The 16,113-nt window shown below is 46.7% G+C and overlaps 1 protein-coding gene across 2 annotated transcripts in view; it reads right to left on the bottom strand.

The window, feature by feature from the left end:
* The window catches only part of Smg6 (SMG6 nonsense mediated mRNA decay factor), a 228,202-nt gene that overhangs the window by 20,772 nt on the left and 191,317 nt on the right, over positions 1-16,113 (bottom strand). For both annotated transcript variants that reach the window (NM_001105808.1, XM_087570563.1), the window contains exons 14-15: positions 5,178-5,354; positions 1,410-1,556 (exon numbers count right to left, since the gene is read on the bottom strand). In NM_001105808.1, the coding sequence (NP_001099278.1) occupies positions 1,410-1,556; positions 5,178-5,354 (324 nt within the window). The remainder of the gene's footprint in view (positions 1-1,409; positions 1,557-5,177; positions 5,355-16,113) is intronic.

Raw genomic sequence — 16,113 nt, 5'->3', positions numbered from 1 at the left:
TTCATGTAGCTCAGGTAGCTTTGAACTTGATTTGTAGATGAGCATGGCTTTGAAATCTTACCTCCACATCCATCCCAAGTGTTGGGATTAGAGGCTTCACACCACCATGCACAGCAGGACTAAGTTTGGTAAACACAGGTCCTAGGCATGTTCTGGCAGAAGTTTCATATACACCCCCCATCCCCAGCAGCAGTCTCTTTAACAGCTGACTGAGTGTTATGACGTGGAGGTGAGGACTTGAAGCGGAATTTTTGTGAGGACTGGTGGTGAGAAAGAAAAGGGCAGAAAGAGAAACATGAAGATGATGGATGAGAGGTTTGTGCAGGTAGCCATATTACAGCAGGCAGGCATGTAGAGGCATTGCATGAGGATCCTAGTAGCAGTATGACATTGGTATGTCAACTGTTAGCATTGCTCTCCTGGGGCAGGGGATGAGACTAGTATCAGACAAAAGGAATACTTGTAGGCTATGAACTTTTGTGGCAGTGTCTCATCTAAGTCTCTGTGGGCAGTTAAAGGGAGGTACCACTGTCCTGCTTTATAGATGAAGAAAAAGGCTCTTTAAGGTTAAATAATTTGCTTAGTGCTAGAAGAATAGATAAGTGTCTATATAGACTAAATTATATCAAATTTGCTTGGCTTTCTGCACTAAACCCAGAGAGAACAGCATGCCAGGAGTGGTCATAACTGCTTTGGAGGCACTCTGGATGCAGAGGCAAGTGAACCTAAGAATTTAAGGTCATCCTGGTATTCATCGTGAGTTCCAGGCCAGTCAGGGTTACACAGACCTTGTCTCAAAACGGAGAGAGGAGGAAGGCACTGGGGGTGAGTGGTATGAGAAAGGGATGGATGGGAAAGAGAAGGATAGGAGGAAGATGAGAGGAACATCTGGAGAGAGACCTAAAGACACATGGCAGAGAGTGAGGCTTAATGCTCCCCATGGACAGAGTCTATAAAGGAAGCTAACTTGCTTGGAGAAATAAGTATTTAGAACAAGGAAACAGATCTTGGACAGCAAAGAGAAAAACTTGCTGGAAATGAAGGTTTGACCAAGAGGGCTGACAGTGAGATAACTGCGAATGTAGATTAGGTAGTGTCTACCTGGGAAGATGTGGACTGTACTCTGTCCAAAGTGGGTTCTCCCAATACCCTGGGAACCCAGATAAGTAGCCTGTGGCTATGGCATTCTAATCCCACAAGAATATGAATGCCTTAAATTGTATCAAAGACTGCATGTGTGGTGTTGACAGAGTTTCACAGGAAAAGTGCTGCCCTGCCCTGCCTTATATCTCACAACCTGAGTGTAACAACAGGGTCCCCTGCCACTCCTGCTCACACCATTCCATGCCCTGCAAAGCCACACCCTCATGTATAGCCATATTCCACCAGCTTCTCCAGTGAGACCTTACCTGGATCTTTTCCTGGCGACGCTGCTGTTCAGCTATTTTCCTTGCTAGAGCCAGCTTCTTGGCCCGAAGTTCCCTGATGTCATCCTCACCCCCACTACCTTCAGCCTCTGAATCTTCCTCAAAGTCTTCAATCACCACATCTTCTTCCTTGGGATAAAGACAGACAAAGAGAGCAAAGAGATCATGAGCCATGGTATTTAGCCCACCAAGCCTTTGTCCTTCAGTCCCTACCCCATGAGGGGAGCACTCCTTGCTAAGGGTCCCTGGAGTGTGCTGGCAGGGGCACTGACTCTGCCAAACTGTTCCTGCACGCTGGGGCTTTTCTTACACATTCACACCTATCATTCATACTCAGTGTACTCACTTGCATGCTGTGTTCACAGTCCTTGCTCTGCCTTGCACACATTCAACACAAACTTTGGACCTGGTTTCATTTTGAAATTATAAATGATTCAAAGAGTAAACAATAGAAAAAGTTAAACTGCTCAATTTAAATCTAATTCGTGCTAATAATCTGATAGGAATCAACTCTGGCCAACATCTGGGAGTTAAGCAAGGAAGCTCCCTTGCCCCAGACAGTATCAAGAGCAGATGCTGTAGCTCTATAGACCTTGCCCTGAATTCCTTTTAAGACCACAGCCTGGTAGTGTGGGGACTTCTGGGCCCCATTTAAAAAAAAAATCACATAACATGGCCTTGCTCAGCTGCCCTCCAAGGGCCTAGGCAGAGTAAGTAGGAGGTGGTTGGCTAGCTTAAGGAGCCTTCTTGCCAGGCTGATGGAGCCTTCCCCAGGGATGGCACTTCCTCACTTACAGACTTAGTTCTCAGCAGCCACTGCTCCCCGGGTGGTCCTAGCTCCACTCCTCACTCTCTCACTCTTGGCCTTGGTCAGGAGAGAACATACAGCTGCCTAAGGGGATGGGACTAGCAGGGGAACATAGGGAGTGATTCAACAGGAGAAGGAAGATTCTTGTAATTCTAACAGAATGATGACTACACTGACAGCTACTAGCTACTCAGTGCTTTTTATGGGCCGTGTACCCAGCTATGTGTTTTTCATACATTAACTCTTTTAATTCTCACAATGCCCTGCACAATAGCTATCACCATCTGCTCTTTATAAAAAGGGGGTTTAGAATAAAATAGCCTGTTTAGAGTCACAGAGGTGGCAGGAAGCAGAGCAGGGATTCAAATTCGAGTGAGTCTGACTCCCACGTCTGATCTTACAAATCATAAGGAACAAACCTGCAGGGCTGGGGTTCTGAATTGAGAGAGGAGCAAGCTCAGATACAGTCCTTGGTGGCTCAGCTTTATCAGGCCTGGATCTATTTAGATAGACTGAGATTCTCTTGGTGAAGTGTAAGGTGATGAGGAGATCTAAGGAAGATAGACGGTTTGGCAGTATCCCCAAGAACTAAATTGTCCTTTACAAAGAAAGACATCCAATGACACCCCACCACCATCACGCATACCTCTTCCAACTAGTCTTGGGAGATAGGAGGTAAGGATAAAATCTGTAACTGTCCTGAGAGGTCTGAGGGGTTACGGAGCTGTTCACAAACACCACTTACTTATCAGTGCCTGGCTATGTGGCGGAAGAAGATTTCACATTTATGTCCTTGCTCACAGGATTAACCTGGACAAGAGCAAGTGCAACAAAATGACTGCTGGCTCATGGAAGAAGGGCATTCTTGCCTACTCTGACTAGGGATGGACAGTTAGTTAGCACTGGTTTGGAGTGAACAGGACTGAGGTCAAAGGAAGGTCAGAGAAGCTTGTCTGAGGTTTGTTCAGCTCTCATAGCAAACAAGGAAGTGCAGGGTTATGAAATTACACAGAACAGGGTAAGTAGGATTTCCCAGGGACTACTAACATAAGGAACCCAGGAGACTCGTGGGAAAAGGAAGAAGTGGGCAGCCTGGTGTGGGTCACGAACCTTTGCCTGGTCTGCAAGCCTCAGAAGGAGAGACAAGCTGTACAAGTAGATCAGGCACTGGAGGTAACCCACTCCTTCTAGGGTGGGAGGAGAACCTCTTTGCCTAGCTAGGCTTGTGCTGCCAGTCCTAGATGTTCAGAGGCATCTCTTAGAGCCATGCTGGAGAGCTGGCTTGGCTCATCCTCCTAGGCCTACTTTTTTAGCCTTTTTGTGTGGGAGAGATAAAGGAGAGAGGTATGGACATCATGAGCCTGTGTTTCCCACACTGTGTCTAGAGCTGCAGGGGTACTGTTCTGCCTGTTAAAGTTGGACACCCCAATAGCTCTGGTAACTCCTCTCTCTCCTCCCATGCTGACAGCTCATTCTTTCCCTTTATTCTCTGCCCAGGTTTCATCTACAGAGTCTGGAATCGTGGGCTTAGCTATAGCCCTGGAACCACCTCTGTCCTGGAAGCTAAGCCCTGTGTCATCAGGCATGGGGTGGAGTTCTCCAGCTATCCTAAAGAAGCCAGGCCAAGACTGCTTCTCTGTTCCAAAGGTGGCCACTCTATCACTGCCTGAGATCCTAAACGACAGCTTCCAGCTGACATCTGGCTTCCTTAGCCTGTTGCTGATTTCATCCCTGTACCCCGCCCTGCTCCACCGGGCGCTTGAGACTGCTGCGGGCCAAATGACTGTGTTGGCCTATGGGTGACCTGGCCCCTGGCTAGAACTGCTTCCGTCCCTTCCCTCCATCCTATGTTTCTTTCTACCTAAGACCCTCTCGTCTTTAATACTATGGGGTAAAGAAAAGAGCCAACTTTCAGGCAAAAAGTGAGACTCTCATGCACACTCCCCGACAGAGTTACCCACACCCAGATAAACAGCAAGGAAGCTGCCAGTGATGCTAAGTGTACATATGCTCCATTTCCGCCACAGTCCCACTGACTCTCAGTCCACAGACCTCAGGGGTGTGAATAGCAGTGCTCATTTCAACTGACAAACTGGACACATACAGATGACCATCGGAGATCGTCCCAGGAAGACACAGATGTACAACAGGGGAACTGCCATCCTAGGAGGTCTGCAGGGGTACAGAGGTGGGTACATAGGCAAGCATGCATACACTCTCAGGTGATTGTGGTGGCAGAGAGGACAGAGAGAGGCTCGTGGGGAGGAGAGAGGGGGAGGAGGGAGGGGCAGGGGCAGACTGGAGTGAAGCAAGGGCTACAGGAACAATCAAGGGCAAACAAACAAGAGGAGAATTCCTTAATCACATCAGGATGTGCAGGAGGGAGGAGGGAGGGAGGGAGGGAGGGAGGGAGAGGGAGGGAGAGAGAGAGAGAGAGAGAGAGAGAGAGAGAGAGAGAGAGAGAGCGCACACACACACACACACACACACGAGCCCATGAGCTAGCATGAGCTAGCATGCTGGGGGAGGGGTGATTTTCCACATGGGGCCAGCAATGTCAGCTCTTCCTGTACGTGAGCCGGAGACTGGAGTTCAGGCCTGTGCTATGCTGAGCTCCGCACATCTATAAACTTGATCCTCACCCTGAACCCTAACACTCCTCTCTCTACTCTCTTTCCTAAGCCTCCAGAGCTGAACATTATTAAACTCTTTCCTCCAATGCAACATTAAAAAGAAGCATCTGGAACTCGTAGATGGAGGCACTGGGGTAGACTGGCAGGAAGGGGCACCAGCAAAGTACACTCTTGAGAGGTTGGCTGTCACCTCAACAGAAACTGAACTGCGAGGTTATAAATAACCTCAGGGAGAAGCTCCTGCCTGGGCATCAGGGCCCAGGGGAAGGGGCCTTCCCTCTGCCACAGCGGGCTCTTCCCGAATAGTACCTCATCTTCCAGTTGTTTTCCCTCTTGGATTCCCATTTCCTTTCCCATGGTGTCTGGGACGGGTGCCACTGACACATATTTTCCACCCTTGAATGCCAGCAGAGGCTCTTCTTGTCCACAAAGGGCTTCCAGAAAATACTTCAGCACTGTGACCCTTTTGCAGTCAGCTGCAATAACCTACAGGGCGAGAGGGAGAGAAGAAAAACGGCATTTTCTGAGAGGGAGGATGAAGACGAGAGACACTGTTAGCTGCAGGGCACATGAGAATTGTGTCAAAGTTACTGGGGAGGGAACTAGTATGAGCAACAAGAATGTGTATGGAGGAAAGCAAGGACCAAGGTCTTCTGAAGGAAGGAAGTCACCAGGGCCTTGCTTTAGGTCATCCCTGGGGCAGCAGACAACCTCAGGACCAATGCCAGGTGCCCTCGGGGCTTGTGCTTTTCTTTTATTAAAGTCCTGTTATGAAAAACAAAAACCAGAAAATAACTTCTTCTAGGTTCGGGACGAGGAATGTATGGCAGCAGGCTGGCTGCCATAAAACACTGCCTTCTTGAACCCCTGGTACCCCTGGCACCCCTCCAGGGCAGTCTGCAGACTGAAAGAGAAGCTTTCTTGGCTGCTTCATTTTAGCCAAGTCATTCTAACTTACCTGGACGGTTCCTGCCTCACCTGAGAACTGGGCAGGAGATTATCAGGCTGAGAGGATGGGGCAGGGCCAGTGAGTTCACTACAGCTCTACCCTCCACGGTTGACACTAGTTGCTCCCATATTGCTACAGCAGCACATAGGACAGTGCTGATTTAGCTGCTACGTGGGAGACGATCCTGATCAGCTGTCAAGTGTGTCAGGTTCTCAGGTGACGTGTCCACAGTCACTCAGACCCCTCTCTACAACACCACATAAGCATGCCTTCACCGCCATCTGTGCCAGTGTCCTCTGCATTGTCGCTTCCTTGCTCTCTGGCACCCTTCCCTTCCTGAATGGTCAGCAAAGAGGAGGTCCCTGCTTGGTGTGCGTCTAAGAAGCAGGGGGCATTTTTACACCATATTGGCCAGACATGATGCAGGGCAGCCCTTCCATCATCAATGATTCCAGGACACGCTAAATGACTAACACCCATTTTAAAATTTTATTTTTACTCCACTCGATTTTATGTGCATGGGTCTTTTGCCTGCATGTTATGTTTGTGTATCATAAATATGCCTGGTGCACAAGGAATCCAGAACATGACATCAGATCCCCTGAAACTGGAGTTACAGATGGTTGTGAGCTGCCATGTGGGTACTGGGAATGAAACCCAGGCTCTCTGGGAGGGCAGATAAGTCATATTTCCAGCCCTGCCCCAGCACCTCCAGAGCCATGTTTTAGCCTCATTTCTGACTGAGGTGAAGGAATGATGTGGACGATGGACTGTCAGGACTCGTCATTTCACTGCTGCACAGTTAACTCCAAGCAGAAGGCAAGCGCTCTAGTGCCAATGATCACATCCGTATTTGCAAGGTGCTTTAAGATAAAGTGGCACACAACAGGCTCATGGAAAACATTGTCAGGTGGAGAGAAACTCACTAGGACCACAGGAGCAGGTGATTCACAATGATCCATGTTTTCTAAGACAAGGTGGAACAAGTCACCACTCTGCCAGGTGACTGGCCAGGGAGAATGCATACACACCAGTCATCTGTGCCACAATCCCATTCTCTGCCGTCTTTCCCTCTGTCCAGATGGTACTTACCTGCCGCTAAGTATCTGACCACCTTCGTCTAAGAGGCTTCCCTGAAGAGGCTTAGAGCCTCTTGAACTTAAGGGGGGAGGGCGCTTATCCTGGATACCTCCCTGAAGGGGTAAGGATGGTCCTGCCTTGGGTCAGAGCAGGTAACCATGGTTCCATCCTGTGTACTCAAACATGTGATGAGGAAGGCTAGAAATACAGAAGCAGGGGTAACAGGCATTAAAGAGCAGAGCTGAAATGACTAATAGCCTGGCAGGCAGCACGCACTGGCCTCCCTGCATCCCCAGTCTCTCACTTGCAGAGGAAACTTCTGCATTTCCACAAGACTGCCAGTTTCCTCTCTGTGGTCTAATTTTAACCACCTTGTCGTTACAGTGTGTGTCAGCCACCTGACCCCACTATGACCTCTGACCTTATGCCCCAGCTACTGCTCACACTATAGAGAATTATGTAATGGATCCAGGACTTTCCTTTTTGGCATGAGACTGCTGCCACTGAATGGGTGGGGGGGAGGAGGAAAAGGAGTGAGGAGAGGAGAGAGAAGGAGTTTGCAATGGTCCTGGGCTCACCTGCATAGTGAAAGGGCTATGGGAGCCCCAGTTCAATCTGTAGCAGAAACCTGCCCAGGAGAAGACAGTGTCTCATGGTTATATGCTTGGGCAAATGGGAAGAAACACTGTTGTCATTAAGGCAGGCCCTGGGTGAGTACATGGCTCAGGAAGCAGAGTGATTCCTGGCCAAGAGGGAGAAAGGCCACATGTGTGGACGTGGGACTCCTGGAGGTGGGGATTTCCAGGGCACAGCAGGAGCCTGGGGTGCAGACATCCTGAGCCTGCCTGCAGCACATCCTTAGAGGTTCAGTGGGAACTATCATGAAGAGAAGGAACTCCCACCCTGCTCCAGTTTTCATTTCCACACCTTTCAGAATGAACCCAGTTTTCCTGAGAGTTCTGTCTGCTATGGTCATTCATCATTGCCTTTAAGGGTAATGACACTTACTGCGATTGGCAAAAGAGTTCTGCTTCACCGGGGTATCTTAAGAGGTCCTGTTTACACAGAGACATTTCCCCCAGGTTTTAGAAGAGTGTCTTCTCTTCACTGTAACCCAACCAGCAAGGGGAACAATTAAGGTTGGATACAGAATTTATTCTTAGATTTCTAACTACAGTGTGGCAATAAGAAATGAATCCAAGGTATTTAGCAAACTGGGACTATGACAGGCATAATGTGTAGGGAATGCCTTCCACAATCACACGCAAGCTTGTTTCCAGCCTGTTGGGCTGGTTTGAGTATTCTGCCCTGGGTGGGAGGAGTAAGTCTGATGGAGAGAAAAACACAGCTCTCTTGACTCGAGTTCTACAGGAGGCTCTTGGGAATATTCTCTCATACAAAGGAGCCCTAGTAGTTGAGTCAGAGAGGGACAAAACAACAGTTTAATATGGTAATGGATATATCAAGATGGAGAAAAACAGGCTGGAGAGATGGCTCAGTGGTTAAGAGCACTGACCGCTCTTCCAGAGGTCCTGAGTTCAATTCTCAGCAACCACATGGTGGCTCACAACCATCTATAATGGGGATCTGATGCCCTCTTCTGGTATGTCTGAGGACAGCTACAGTGTAGCTTATGTATATAAAAAAAAAAAAAATAAAATCTTAAAAAAAGATGGAGAAAGACCACCTCCTTTAAAAAGAAAACTCGAAGATGATTTCTGCTTAGCAATGAAGTCTCTGGGGTTAAAGGGTAAGGGGGTTATAGGTTCTCTGGAAAGGAGAGTACCTATGAAATCTATGATGTAATCCCCCATAGTAACCCCTTTCGTGACCATATTTTTCCATTCTGTATCAATTTCTAAGGCAGAGGACATAAATAGTATGCCCACTGCTTTTGGGCAAACTCTCCTTGTTTCTGAGGGAAAGTTGAGCATGACACAGTCCCTTTGGGCTGGACTGGGGCTGAGAATGGGTGAAGGGCTTCTAGACTTGGAATGCCCTGGGAACCTCTTGTGTGCCTTTGCAGTGGCACTCCTTGCCCTGGAGGACACTGTGTAGCCAACCACCAAGAACTCCAGAGTTAATCAACAAAATGTCTCACATGAATCATTCCCACTTTCAACAGAAAAGTGGGGTTTGCTCAGGGAAGAGCTGAAAGAAGAGCACCTTGAGACAGCCCAGTCTGTCTCCTTGAAGACCATCCTGTGGCTCCCCAGCAGCAGCAGGAACCAAAACCCTAAGCTTCAGGGCTCGGGCTATCTATCAGCTCATCGGGTCTGCACACAGAACCCAGCAGAAAGGAAAACTGAAAGCTTGATGTGGAGAGGTGATATGTGCCTGTCCTGTCCCAGCTCGGTTCCTTAGAGAGAGATAATGTGAGTAGGTAATGAGGTAGGGGTAGGGGCTAAGAGGCAGATTCTGAGAAAAGCAGAAGAAACCTTTAGTTAGACATTTAGACAGAGGGTTGCTCCACTGTCTGGGTTATCTTAGGCGGAGAGGTAGACAAATCAAGAATGGTGAAAACTGAGCAGAGGCCAACACAGAAACAGATAAAATGATGCTACTCTATGGAAGGTGGGGACAGCAGGAGAGAAAGGGAACCAAGCACCAGGCACCATATACTGTTGTAAGCTGAGTTCCAAGATGCAATACCTCACAGCAGCCCTGGGGAAGGGAGAAAACCCGGACCAGCCAGGAAACAGGAGGAAGGTTGGAATGCTGACAGGCCTCTACAGCAAACTCCTGAAGAAGAGGTTCAGTGCGCAGGATAGCTATTTACTTTGCAACATTTCTTTCACTAAACTTTTGGTTTAGGGGAATCAGAATTTGCACTACCAGCCAGATTTTTTTTTTCCTTTCCTCCCTGGTCTTAAAAGTCCAGCTTGCTACTGCTCCTCTGGTTAAAAAGAGGAAAAAAAAAAAAAAATCACATGGGTTTTCCCCCTGCAAACTCAAGTTTACAGGTTGTTTTTCTTGTTTCTCTAAATGGAGCCAATTATTCTCACATTTGTTGAAACCTTCAATCAAGCTTTATAGCTTGTTAATTTTACAAAATGTCCTTAGAGCAAATAAGATGCAGACAGGAAAAATGAAGTCTTGCTGAGATTATTAAGAAACCTTAAAATAGACTCCAAATCTACCACCAAAGCTGGTAAAATACAGGCTGCTTGGCTGGCTTCTGAGGTCAATTAGCAATGGGTTAATTATCATCTTTAATGAGCCAAGCCTACAGGAATGGCTACAAGAAAATGAGCTCACATTAATGTGTTTTCACAAAGCAGGGACTGTAGTGATGTGGAACTCACTCACCCTCACACAGACAAAGAGTGGAAAGCACTTCTGTAGCAGCCAAGGGTGGGTCAACTTGGGAAGGGGGTCTGCCAATGAAAATTCAGACTCAAGAAATAAAGAATCCCACACAGGGAATCCTCTGGAGCAGGGAGGACAGAGGAAATGGTTTATTCACATTCCTAGGGGGGAGGGGCTTCCTGGCAGGGAGCAGACTCTTAAGGCAGGAGGGAAACTGGCCACAGGATACACAATCACTCTGAAGACAGAGTTTAGGACCAGGAGACACACACTCATAGCCTGAGTCAGAACAAACAGGTATAAAATGGAGAGAGGGTCAGGGGTCACTGAATTGAGAGAAGAAGCTGCACTTGAGCTGAATGACCAAGATGAGATGGAGAAAAAGCATGAGTCCTGTATCAGATAGCATCTCTGATGACTCGGAGCATACAGTGTCCAAGGGATCAACTGAAACATCCTCCCTTTCCTGATCCCTGCCCAACAACAGCTTCGTTTCTATGCAACACGCCAAGCATAGGCCACTTTTTGGTTACCTCTGATTCTAATACCTAGATCTGGTTCTCCCTAGATCCTTCAGTTGACCTGTGTAGGCTAAAGGAGGGGTTAATAGGGCACAAGACAAAGTGCTAACAGCACTGGTCAACCCACAGGACTCCATGACCTGGCTCCCATCTCTGTTTCTTCAGAGACGGCAACAGAACTATCAGCAATCGGCAGGCACAGATGCCCATTCTCCACTCCCACGTTTACCACATGCACACACACATGCACAGCAGCAGGTCGCCTAAAGGCTGATAGGTGAAAAGTGGAAAATAGTTGGGAAGGAGTACACCATAGCAATAAGGCTACTGATGATTCTAAAAGGAACGGGAACCTGACCACTGGAACAGAGGTCCTGCTACTTCTTAACTGCCTCCAAGAACAAGTTCATTTCTCAAAGCTTCTGTTTACTCAAGTTGTCTGAGGTGTAGAAGGTATAATGCAGAGCAAGCATTTCAAGGTGCCTGGCTAGGACTTGCTTAATAAATGAGTGCTTGGTACCGTTTCTCTTCCTCTCTGCTTCACTCTTCTAAGAGGGGCTTACGACCACTGAGAGCTTTAGAAGCTAGACTCAGGTAAGGCAGAGACAAGGCTGGAGCACAGACCAGAATGCTCACCTGGCTATTGTACTGACACTGCTGTAAATACTCACTCACAATTTAGGTGCTAGACTCATGTTACTGAGCAGATCAGGTGGTGTTCCGAGAAGGCCTGGCCTCTCTTTAGCAGTCCTTTCTCTCTTCGTATTCACCAAAGATCTGGAGCTAACCACAAGAATACATGCATTCTACAAGACTCTGGGGAGGACCTAAGGACCTTTGCAAGCATGCCACTAGTAATATGAACTACCAGAAATAAAATCCTGCCTCAAGCCAAAATCCTGGCCCCTTCACAGTGGTAGATTAGCCTTAAATAAGGCTCAGTAAGATCCTTGCCCCAGGTATCCTGGTAGAAAAATAATGATGAGAAAACATCCTTTATGGAATTTTCAACCCACCTGAATTTCCTGATCTTTTCCAGCTAGGAGCCTGATCCTCCCAGGGCAGAATATGGCTTGCTCTTCATGAACTGTTTCCCCAGGGAAAGAAACTATTCTCTCCTCAGAGCTCTGGGCTCCGCTGTTCTAGGCAAGGTGTACTCTGATCAGCCGGGGCACTGTAGGCGGCAGGCTATGGGCAGCAGTAGCTTGGGCTATAGTCCAATCCTGTTTCCCCTGCAGAGTACTCCAGAGCAGCCACCCACATTGGCAGGGGTTGGGGCGGAAACTGGCACTGCCAACACAAGCCTTTCAGGTCTGGCTGGTTTCAGCTGGTCTGAAACCTGGAACACAGGCACTGGGCCCTCACTTATTGAACCAGCAGGGGAGGCTGCAAGCTCAGCCCCTGGGGATGAAAGTCCTCATCTGTCTTAATGGGTTTCCACACTGACAGTGAGTTCTGGGCTAGAATCACAGCATCACAGGATCTAGTCGAGTGCTTCTCAACCTGTGGATTGTGGTCCCTTTGGAGTGTGTGGTGTATCAAACTACCCTTTCATAGGGCTTGCCTCAGACCATCTGCATATTAGATATTTACATCACGATTCAGAACAGTAGCAAAATTACAGCTATGCAGTAGCAACAAAAATAATTTTATGGTTGGAGTTCACTATAACATGAGGAACTATATTAAGGGGTCACAGCATTAGGGAGGTTGAGAACCAGTGATATAGCTGCTCTGAGCCACACTCTTATTTTCCTTCCAGTTCGCCGTGCACAGGAGCCCACCCTTTAGGTTAGTATTCAGGCTCCTTAACCACAACTGTCACTAGTTTTATTTATTCTGTGTGGGAAGACAGTGTCCTTTTTAAGTCCTTTGCAGCATTTGACAACACAAGCAACATTTAGTCATCAAGTATTTATTAAGCACCTACTGTGTGTACAAGCATCGTTGCAAGGTCCAGTGGGACCAAGAGTCACACAGTTACACTAGGTATGAGAGACTCAATTACCTATAGCATTCTGGTAGGTAGAATTCTAATCCTCTTTCCTCAAAGGAGGATATATGCCTTACAGAGACCTAATGCTTTATGCTTTTCAGGCTGATGGGTTGTGAAAAAGCCAGGACAGAGACATCTGTTAGGCCCAGCCTTGCTATAGAACGAATTCTAACCTGTCAGTGCTTCCCTGTTCTGTGCAATCATGACTTCCACATAGATCACCACTACTGTACTTCTATTACTTCCTAACCCTTGACTCCAGGCTCCAGGCAATGACCCCTTCCTCAACGGTCATTTGCTCCTGTGACTTGGCAAATTTTACAGATGATTCTCCAGGCTATAATGACTTTGCCTTTATGTAATCACTTCATCCCTTCATTTTCCTTTAAGCTTGATAAAAGTAACTTCCTTCATTCCTTCCCCACTCCTTCCTTCCTCTCCTCCCTTTGAGATAGTTTTATTAAGTAATACAACTTGGTCTCATGTTCATGATCCCCCCAGCTCAGTCTCTGAAGTACCTCTTGATTTTAAAGTCTTTCTTCACAAGAAGCCAATAGGTCTTCTACCCTGCCCTGCTACTACCTATAAATCTTTCTGAAAGACTTAGATCTCATGACAGAAGCTATGCTAGACGTCCTGAGCACCTCAGACAGAACAAGGTAAACAACAATCCTTGATTTCACAGGACTTTCATTGTACAAGGAGTCCTACAGAAATCTAGTAGGTATGTGCTGTCCCTTCACTGCCTGCAGGCCAATGCCTGTTTCTCTCTTCTGGTTCTACTTAAAGTACTTTTAATTTTTTTTTTTTTTTAATTTGGAGGCATGGTTTTTCTACACAGCCCAGGCTGTCCTTGAACTCACAAAGATCCACCTGCCTCTACCTCCCCAATGCTAGGATTAAAGGTTTATGCTACCACTGCATGGCTGTTCTTTTTTTTTTTTTTTTTTTAAATGTATGAGTGCACTGTTGCTATCTTCAGAAACATCAGAAGAGGGCATCGGATCCCATTACAGATGGTTGTGAGCCACCATGTGGTTGCTAGGAATTGAACTCAGGACCTCTGGAAGAACAGTCAGTGCTCTTAACCACTGAGACATCTCTCCAGACTGGCTGGTATTTTTTTTAGGGGGTAGGGGGGCTTCATATTAAACTTGTAATTTTTATTAGGTTTGATTTTTTAAGATTTATTTATTTATTATATATGAATACACTGTAACTATCCTCAGACACACCAGAAGAGGGCATCAGATCTTATTACAGATGGTTGTGAGTCACCATGTGGTTGCTAGGATTTGAACTCAGGACCTTTGGAAGAGCAGTCAGTGCTCTTAACCACTAAGCCATCTCTCCAGCCCCCTAGATTTGATTTTTAACAAATGTGTCAGGGAGAAAGCCCACAGGAAAGGGTAAAGCCTGTGGAGGCAAGGCCTTCCTAGATGCCTGAGGAGGGATCGTGTCCCCTCCCCCCCTTCTCGTCACAGGCAGGGAAGGGGGCTGGTCCCTAGTCTGTACAGTGGTGCTTGGGGGTGAAGGACTATGGAGAACAGGGGACCAGATGGGTTTGAGTGGGATAAAGGGCACAAGACCATTTGCCAGAATCCACAGCTTTCTGATTCCAACTTGAAATAAAAAGAAAAAGGGAGAGGGGAACCTAAACCACAGGCAGTACCCACTCCCTTTCCCCCATCAGGGCTGTGAGAGAAGAGGCAGGTAGCTTCACCAAGGCCATGGCTCCCTCATGCCTGGCCAAGGGAGCTAGGTGAAGGGCAGGGTCTCCCCGCCAGTTTGAAGGGGTGAGGAAAACCAAAATCAAACGTCAAATACATTGGATAGGAGTCCAGCCAACTGCTCAGCCAGAGCTAGGGGAGGGCCCTCTGTTGGCTCATGGATCACTGCTGCCACCACCGCCACCTGGTAGCCAGTTATTTTGCCATGGTCTTGACTGAGTGATATTTTTAAAATAGGCACATATATTGTTTTGTTGAGTCAGAGTCTCTCTCTATAGACCTGGCTGGCCTGGAATTCACTGTGTTGACCAGGCTGGCCTGGAAATCATAAAGATCTGATTGCCTCTGCCTTCCAGGTGCTAGGATTAAAGGCGTATGCACATGCCTGGCTCTAAGTAATCTTCATTACCTAAAGAAACAGGTTTTTAACAATTCTATGCCGGAAGTGGTGGCACATACTATTAATCCCAGCACTTGGAAAGAAGAAGCGGACAGATCTTTGTGAGTTCAAGTCCAGTTCTTGGTCTACAGATCAAGTTCCAGAGCAGTCAGAACTACACAGAGAAACCCTGTCTCAGAAAAACAAAACAACACAAAACACCACCACCACCAAAATTCTGTTAAATTTCCAATCCTGACCTTGTAATATGACAGGGCTGTTACCATCTAGAATTTATAAGACTCAGTTCCATAAGTGGCAATACACACTTGAAATGCCAACACGTGGGATTCAGATACAGGAGGAACAGTAGTTTAAAACTAGGTATTTTACTAAAGGAAAAGGGGCTTTTTTTTTTTTTTAAAGAAAGATATCATTCCATTTTTGGAAATGTCTATTCTTGTAAACCGAATCTGCCTCCTAATATACCTCTGGGTTCTATATAAATGACAACCAGATTAGCCTCAAACTATGAGATGTGATTTTATACCTTCTCTAGGCTACACAAGTCCACTTTTATCTGCTTCTCAGTTAGCTGTCTCAACATCCTGCTTACCTCACTAAGACCAATGTCCCGAATTCTTTCACTAATAGTAACTTAAAGCTAACGCTTTGACAAAATCAATTGTTCTTTGTATGGTAGACATTATCTGATGAAAAGTGACCTCTATTGGTTGCCTCTTTTATCTACAAATATAAGTGCAGTACACGTCTATAAATCCCAGCACATGGGGAGGCGGAGGAAGGAGGATCAGAAGTTCAGGGTCATCCTCAGATACACGAAGTTGAGGCCATGAGAATTTCATCCTCACTCTCAGTCTACAAAGTCCTAAGCCAGTGGTTGTCAACCTTCCCAACAGTGTGACCCTTTAATAAAATTCCTCATTTTGTGGTAACCCTCAGCCATAAAATTATTTCACTGCTACTTCATAACTGTTACAAATTGTATGTAATGTTGATATCGGATGTGTGACTCCTATAGTGGTTGTGACACACAGGTTGAGACCCACTGCTAAGGCTCCCTGAAATTCCACAGAGACCACCGAGTCTCTGATTCAGTGTATATGTGTGGTTATATTCATAGTAGGCAGATCAAGAAAGAAATACATACTTTGCTGTGTTATGTAAAGCACTTTGGAAGGCAGAATATAAGCCAAAAGAATATAAATATACATTTTTATTCATGAGACTTAAATCAGAATTTTTATATCATTAATAATG

Source organism: Rattus norvegicus, chromosome 10 (assembly GCF_021556685.1).
Source record: "Rattus norvegicus strain SHRSP/BbbUtx chromosome 10, alternate assembly SHRSP_T2T, whole genome shotgun sequence".
Taxonomy (NCBI): domain Eukaryota; kingdom Metazoa; phylum Chordata; class Mammalia; order Rodentia; family Muridae; genus Rattus; species Rattus norvegicus.
This window is presented reverse-complemented; position numbering and strand designations above follow the sequence as displayed.